The following is an 8,639-nucleotide window of genomic DNA, read 5'->3' on the forward strand; positions in this document are numbered from 1 at the left end:
CAGAAATGCCAGATACAATGAGGTTTGAGGGATACATTACAAATAAAGTATTACTACACGTTTGTCAGAAACTACAATGTATGCCATTCTTCTACTGCCAGTGGGCTTCCCTCTTTATCCATGCATATTTTTTTTTCTGGCTGTTTTATTCATCTCCCTACTTTACTGGGTCGTTTATCTTCTATACTTTTTCCATGTTCTGATGCACTTAGTTTTAGCCTCTCTACACCTCCGGGTGAACCAAGGGCTTGTTCTGGTTTTTACATTGTTTCTGTTGCCCTTGGGTACAAACCTCTCCTCTGCGTTCCCGTAGTTCACAGTCACGGGTTCCATCATTTCATTAGCTCTCTTCGCCACTGCACCTAATGCAGGAATTACCTCATGCCTGTGTAGTCCCTTCTCTTGTTGCTTGGCTTCTCCCGTCCTCCTCGTACTGCTTAACTATCCACTGTTATCTCTAGAATGTGTTACAAGTTCAGGACCACGTGGTCACTAGCTCCTAAGAACCTTTCATATGTGATGTCCTCATTGTCTGAACTACTCGAGGTCAATACGAGGTCCAGACTTGTTGGTTCATCCTTTCCTCTCTCTCTCTCTCTCTCTATGGTAGTGTACCTAACATGAGGTTTTCCGGACCACCTCCATCATCTTAACCCTCCATGTTTCTGAGCCCTACGTGGCTCCATGTTTACCCTCTCAATCTTTGTTGCTATCATCATTCTCTTATCTTGGGATCCTGCTATTTTGTGGTGGTTTGTAGATCACTGCAATCACTACCTTGGTTCCTCCAGTCTGAACTGTTCCTACTATGTGGTCCTTCGCTTCCCTTCTGTCCATTCCTTCCAACTCCTCAAAACTCCACTGTTTTTTTATTAGCAATGCAACTCCTCCTTCCCTTCTCTTCCCTCTATCTTTCCTCAGGACCTGTTATACAGTTGGATAAATCACATCTGTTATTCCCGTGAGCACTGTTTCTATGGGTGCTATGTCTGGGGATGCCTCCATGATTCTTTCGTGACACTCATATTTATTTATTTCCACTTCATTTGTGTACCATACCTTCAGCTTTTTCTTCAGTACTGTATTCTGGGGAGATTTATGGAAGCTGGGGGAGTGAGAGACCTGTCAGAATACTATGGGAAACTAATGTGAAGGTGCTGAATATGGTTTATTTTGTATGATTTTGTTTGGTTTTGGTGTAGGGAGTGTGGGTTGATGGTATTCTCTGAGTGGTTGTCTTTGCTGGTCCTCACTAGTCTGAGGTCCCCCCTGTGACTGGCCTGTACTCCTGAGTACAGTTATTCAGGCTAAAACGTTGTGTAGTTTTAAAAATAGGTTAGATAAATACATGAGCGGGTGTGGGTGGGTGTGAGTTGGACCTGACTAGCTTGTGCTGCTGGGTCTGGTACAGTGCTCCATCCTTGAGTGGAGATGATCAGACTGGGTGGGTCATTGGGCTAATCCGGGGGGGCGTCAGTAGTTTAATCTGGGGGGGGACATGGACCTGCTCCGCATGGGTCAGCAGGCCTGTTGCAGTGTTCCTTCTCTCTTATGTTCTTTCCTGCACTTTGCATCATTATATCCTCTCTTTCAGTTTCTGTCATTCTGTTCATGTTCTGTTGCATTCAAGGTGCACCCACTGGTATTTTATCGAGTGCTTTAACCGTGGTTTCTCTTTCAGGATACTGTTTTCCACCATTTCTGTCCTGAAAGTCAACCTGACTAGACAATTTTCTTTCCTCGAGTGTCTCCTTGTTTTCTTAAAATTTGTCATCTCAGTCATGTCCTCCTCTCTTGGTTGTTTTATGATATTTTCAATATTTTTTTTCTTTCCTGTCGTGTTTCGTTGTATGTTATCCCTTCAGCCTCCTTTATTTTATTTTATTATCACACCGGCCGATTCCCACCAAGGCAGGGTGGCCCGAAAAAGAAAAACTTTCACCATCATTCACTCCATCACTGTCTTGCCAGAAGGGTGCTTTACACTACAGTTTTTAAACTGCAACATTAACACCCCTCCTTCAGAGTGCAGGCACTGTACTTCCCATCTCCAGGACTCAAGTCCGGCCTGCCGGTTTCCCTGAATCCCTTCATAAATGTTACTTTGCTCACACTCCAACAGCACGTCAAGTATTAAAAACCATTTGTCTCCATTCACTCCTATCAAACACGCTCACGCATGCCTGCTGGAAGTCCAAGCCCCTCGCACACAAAACCTCCTTTACCCCCTCCCTCCAACCCTTCCTAGGCCGACCCCTACCCCGCCTTCCTTCCACTACAGACTGATACACTCTTGAAGTCATTCTGTTTCGCTCCATTCTCTCTACATGTCCGAACCACCTCAACAACCCTTCCTCAGCCCTCTGGACAACAGTTTTGGTAATCCCGCACCTCCTCCTAACTTCCAAACTACGAATTCTCTGCATTATATTCACACCACACATTGCCCTCAGACATGACATCTCCACTGCCTCCAGCCTTCTCCTCGCTGCAACATTCATCACCCACGCTTCACACCCATATAAGAGCGTTGGTAAAACTATACTCTCATACATTCCCCTCTTTGCCTCCAAGGACAAAGTTCTTTGTCTCCACAGACTCCTAAGTGCACCACTCACTCTTTTTCCCTCATCAATTCTATGATTCACCTCATCTTTCATAGACCCATCTGCTGACACGTCCACTCCCAAATATCTGAATACGTTCACCTCCTCCATACTCTCTCCCTCCAATCTGATATTCAATCTTTCATCACCTAATCTTTTTGTTATCCTCATAACCTTACTCTTTCCTGTATTCACCTTTAATTTTCTTCTTTTGCACACCCTACCAAATTCATCCACCAATCTCTGCAACTTCTCTTCAGAATCTCCCAAGAGCACAGTGTCATCAGCAAAGAGCAGCTGTGACAACTCCCACTTTGTGTGTGATTCTTTATCTTTTAACTCCACGCCTCTTGCCAAGACCCTCGCATTTACTTCTCTTACAACCCCATCTATAAATATATTAAACAACCACGGTGACATCACACATCCTTGTCTAAGGCCTACTTTTACTGGGAAAAAATTTCCCTCTTTCCTACATACTCTAACTTGAGCCTCACTATCCTCGTAAAAACTCTTCACTGCTTTCAGTAACCTACCTCCTACACCATACACTTGCAACATCTGCCACATTGCCCCCCTATCCACCCTGTCATACGCCTTTTCCAAATCCATAAATGCCACAAAGACCTCTTTAGCCTTATCTAAATACTGTTCACTTATATGTTTCACTGTAAACACCTGGTCCACACACCCCCTACCTTTCCTAAAGCCTCCTTGTTCATCTGCTATCCTATTCTCCGTCTTACTCTTAATTCTTTCAATTATAACTCTACCATACACTTTACCAGGTACACTCAACAGACTTATCCCCCTATAATTTTTGCACTCTCTTTTATCCCCTTTGCCTTTATACAAAGGAACTATGCATGCTCTCTGCCAATCCCTAGGTACCTTACCTTCTTCCATACATTTATTAAATAATTGCACCAACCACTCCAAAACTATATCCCCACCTGCTTTTAACATTTCTATCTTTATCCCATCAATCCCGGCTGCCTTACCCCCTTTCATTTTACCTACTGCCTCACGAACTTCCCCCACACTCACAACTGGCTCTTCCTCACTCCTACAAGATGTTATTCCTCCTTGCCCTATACACGAAATCACAGCTTCCCTATCTTCATCAACATTTAACAATTCCTCAAAATATTCCTTCCATCTTCCCAATACCTCTAACTCTCCATTTAATAACTCTCCTCTCCTATTTTTAACTGACAAATCCATTTGTTCTCTAGGCTTTCTTAACTTGTTAATCTCACTCCAAAACTTTTTCTTATTTTCAACAAAATTTGTTGATAACATCTCACCCACTCTCTCATTTGCTCTCTTTTTACATTGCTTCACCACTCTCTTAACTTCTCTCTTTTTCTCCATATACTCTTCCCTCCTTGCATCACTTCTACTTTGTAAAAACTTCTCATATGCTAACTTTTTCTCCCTTACTACTCTCTTTACATCATCATTCCACCAATCGCTCCTCTTCCCTCCTGCACCCACTTTCCTGTAACCACAAACTTCTGCTGAACACTCTAACACTACATTTTTAAACCTACCCCATACCTCTTCGACCCCATTGCCTATGCTCTCATTAGCCCATCTATCCTCCAATAGCTGTTTATATCTTACCCTAACTGCCTCCTCTTTTAGTTTATAAACCTTCACCTCTCTCTTCCCTGATGCTTCTATTCTCCTTGTATCCCATCTACCTTTTACTCTCAGTGTAGCTACAACTAGAAAGTGATCTGATATATCTGTGGCCCCTCTATAAACATGTACATCCTGAAGTCTACTCAACAGTCTTTTATCTACCAATACATAATCCAACAAACTACTGTCATTTCGCCCTACATCATATCGTGTATACTTATTTATCCTCTTTTTCTTAAAATATGTATTACCTATAACTAAACCCCTTTCTATACAAAGTTCAATCAAAGGGCTCCCATTATCATTTACACCTGGCACCCCAAACTTACCTACCACACCCTCTCTAAAAGTTTCTCCTACTTTAGCATTCAAGTCCCCTACCACAATTACTCTCTCACTTGGTTCAAAGGCTCCTATACATTCACTTAACATCTCCCAAAATCTCTCTCTCTCCTCTGCATTCCTCTCTTCTCCAGGTGCATACACGCTTATTATGACCCACTTCTCGCATCCAACCTTTACTTTAATCCACATAATTCTTGAATTTACACATTCATATTCTCTTTTCTCCTTCCATAACTGATCATTTAACATTACTGCTACCCCTTCCTTTGCTCTAACTCTCTCAGATACTCCAGATTTAATCCCATTTATTTCCCCCCACTGAAACTCTCCTACCCCCTTCAGCTTTGTTTCGCTTAGGGCCAGGACATCCAACTTCTTTTCATTCATAACATCAGCAATCATCTGTTTCTTGTCATCCGCACTACATCCACGCACATTTAAGCAACCCAGTTTTATGTTTGATGTCCATAAATAAAGATTGCCCCCTCCCTCTCCTCTTCTCATATCATTTCCCTCCATATCTCTGCATCTCATTTAAAAGTCAAAATTGCTGCTTCCCATACCATTTCTTGGATCTTCCTGTGGCATGATAGCACCACTACAAGGGACTTATCTCCCCTGCCTTCAGTCCCCTCTGTGACTGTTCTTGTACCCAGCAGCATGCCCCTTTTATTTCTTGACACATCCTTGGCCTCCCACTGGCCTGTGATGGATATAAGTACTTCCCATCCTTTGGTCTCCTCGCTGCTCACTGATATCCCTGCTTCTAATGCCATGCCCCTTCTGCTCTTTAGTTCCATATCCCATTTGAACTTGTTCAATTTCTCTTCTAGGCTCTATATCATAGTTTCTGCAGTTTCGGCTTGTAACTCACGTTTCTTGCTCTCTGCAGTCATTCTCTTCTGTGTGTGTGTTCGAGGTGCTATCAAGAAGTTCATGGATTCAAAATTTTGAGCACTTCCTGGGTGATATATGGCAGCAGTGCAGATCAAGTTGTGCATTACCCTGTTTTGTAAAGTAATATGGCGAATTTCAGTGTGGTCAGTCATTCCATTAAATTTAAACAGGCATTTTATGTTGTGTTCTCGGTTCATTGTTAATTTTTGTGTAACAGAATGAAATCTTTAAAAAAAAAAAGAACAGTGTGTGTGAAATTTTGTTTTAAGCTTGGTAAAATGGCTGGAAAAACTCCCATGTTTCAGCAAGCATTTGGCAATGAAAGAATGGGTCGGACACAGAGTTTTGAATGTGTTTTGATAGAATGCAGGACAAACATCGTTTGATGATGAGCACACTGGTCGTCCATCAATGTCAAAAACAGACAACAATAAAAGTGAGGAAAGCTATTCATGAAGATAGTCGTTACAGTATCTACTGCAATTACTGTAGGAATTTCTTGTGTCAAGGCAGTTTAACTGTAAATTTAAATCAGAGGCAAGTGGCTGTAAAATTTATGCCTCTCTTGCTGACCCAAACCAGGAAGACTATCGTTTTCTTGCTAAAAACAACATGGCGATCGTCCAGCATCCTCCCTACTCCCCAGATATAGTCCCCTGTGACTTCTTTCTCTTCCCAGAAATCAAAATGGCACTTAATTGGAGGCGTTTTAATGACATGAAGGAGATTCAAGCGGAATCTCACTCCGTGCTAAATGTCTTAAGAAAAAAAAGAACCCCAGAAATTACTCAAGACGTGTGAGAGGCGCTGGGATCAGCGCCTCTCACACTTCTTGATTAAGTAAACCATTATATTTATTAGTTAAACCTTTATATTATTTTGGAGACAGCCATAGAGCTTTTCAACAGCACCTCGTAGAGTCAGATCTTGCTCTATAATTGCAGATCGTTTTGCAAATATACATTTGCAACGCTTTCGGCTCGATAGCAAATCGTTAAGTACGTGATATTTCTCGTTTTATTTGTGCCAAAAAATTTTGTACAGTGCACATTTTTGTACAGTGCACATTTTTGTACAGTGCACATTTTTGTGAACTTACTCACCTTTTGCTGCACATAAGCAGGATCTCCTGTATGTGCACATATGTATTGCTATATCAAAAATGAATCAGTCTTAAGATTTTCTGAACTCAGTTAAAGAGGAAAATCACTTTTCTATATGCTTTTGTAAAAATTATTCTTGCAGTTCACACTACTCCAGAAACATTGGAATCTTGTAAAATATAGATCAAATAAGTGATGCTGCAGAGATCTGGTATTGGTAAATAAAAAGAAATTTGTTCAGCTTTTGTAATGCAGAAAATTTTTGCGTCGGCGAATTTGATTATCGAAATTATGCAACACAAATTTATTGGAAAAACAGTTTTTTTTTTAAGCAAGTTAGCAAGAGTTTGGGAATAGACATTATCAACGCAGACTGAATTATGTGCCTTTAAACCTGTCTATATAATTTACAAGAAATCATTAATAAAATCATGTGTATTTTCGAATTCAGTGCCATAATTAAGTTAAATCTCTCTAGAGTTATGTTCACCAAGTTGTTACTGTTTTTTTTTTCGTCAAAGGTAACATTAATAGTTTTATTTTCTTTGAACACTATTTTTTATTTCTAAAATTTATATAAGTCTGTCGTATCTGGTTTGCTTTGTAACTTGGTGCCTCTGATGCTGGCTGTGTTTGTCTCACCGGCTGCTTGTTGTCCTATCTTGTCTTGTTTCTTAGTAACATGTCAGCAATGCTTAGAGTTTTTATATATAGACTTTTCTTAGTATCCTCGTAGTGGCTTCTCTCTTGTACGAATGATTTTTACTGCTAATATTGTGTGTAATTTTTATTTTCTAGTGACCGTCCACTACTGTCAGCGGTATTGTAATTGTATTACTCTTCCCTTTTCTCAAGTGTTTTGTCACCAGTCACTTATGTCCTACCTTGTGCTTCAGTCCTTTCTTGATCTACCATCCTCTCACTCCCTTGTCTTCCTGATGGTGGGTTTTCTCCCTGGCAGTGGATGAGCCTTACGAGATCTGCCCCTATGCCACCTTCAGCTTCCCACCCGATAGTGGTATCGGCGGCGTGCTCGACTACACTCTACAGTTTCAGACGTTTGGCCACCAAGACTGTTACGAAGGCCAGTCACAACCACCATGGTCTTCCTCCTTCATGGGTGGGAAAAGGCGTGAGGGTGGTGGTGGTGGTAGTGGTGGTGGTGGTGCTGGTGGTGGGGTGGTAGGCGCTGGACCCACTGCCGGTAAGCGTCTTATTTAGCCCATTTTCCTATGGCCCAACTCATTCCTATAATCAAATATGGCCCCAATAATCCTCCTCCTCCTTTCTTGCCACTCAATATTCTTATGAAATACATCATTCCAGCATTTATTATATGAATTTTGTTGACTTTAGCATTGCAATTAGTTATCATTGCTGGAATGGCCATCTAATATTTTTATAATTATTTTATAAAGTAGAATTGTATAATGTTTAGGGCAAAGGAATGGCTTATATGCATGGTCAGTGTTATTGGTGTTGCCTGACTTTAAGTGTAGATTTTATCTAAACACTTCTCCTCATTTATTTTCCGAATACGTTTTCATGATAATGTACGTCTCTCCTGCAGAGATCGCATGTATCTCGAGCCAACAAACTCTTCCAATCTCTTCGGTGGGTCTCCGTGGACGGACGTGTAAGCGAGGAAAAGCTGGCGAGGAAGGGCAGGGTTCAGACAGCGAGCAGGACAACAGCGGCAGCCCTGGCCACACCCCGGCCCACGGCCTCCCAGACACCTACAAGGTCCCAGTGCGGCTCAGGAGAGGTGAGCCCTTAAATGCATTTAAATTAAGGTTTTGATGCAGTTACTTCTATCTTCTCGTCGATTCGCCGGTATTTTCCCGGCCCGGGCCTTTTCCAAGTGGTGGCCCGGCCTTGGCTCCCTGTCTAGGGAGTGTCTGAGACCTAAGTCTCCCATGGGAGGAGGTACAAGTACCCCCTCATCGTTGGGACTAACTGTCCCCAGGCCTAGCCACATTCCCCGCCCTCACGGGGCTCGTAGGGAGAAGCTAGGCCTCTGTAAAAATAATTAACATTATTG

The 8,639-nt window shown here is 42.0% G+C and overlaps 1 protein-coding gene across 1 annotated transcript in view; it reads left to right on the forward strand.

Moving 5' to 3' along the window:
• The window catches only part of LOC138851859 (uncharacterized), a gene marked incomplete at its 3' end in the record, with an annotated part of 47,409 nt that extends 39,046 nt beyond the window's left edge, over positions 1 to 8,363 (forward strand). Inside the window, exons 3-4 of the mRNA XM_070081357.1 lie at positions 7,560 to 7,802; positions 8,169 to 8,363. Of these exons, the coding sequence (XP_069937458.1) occupies positions 7,560 to 7,802; positions 8,169 to 8,363 (438 nt within the window). The remainder of the gene's footprint in view (positions 1 to 7,559; positions 7,803 to 8,168) is intronic.
• Between the last annotated feature and the right edge of the window lie 276 nt (positions 8,364 to 8,639).

This window comes from Cherax quadricarinatus, unplaced genomic scaffold (genome assembly GCF_038502225.1).
Source record: "Cherax quadricarinatus isolate ZL_2023a unplaced genomic scaffold, ASM3850222v1 Contig2457, whole genome shotgun sequence".
NCBI classification, from domain to species: Eukaryota; Metazoa; Arthropoda; class Malacostraca; order Decapoda; family Parastacidae; genus Cherax; species Cherax quadricarinatus.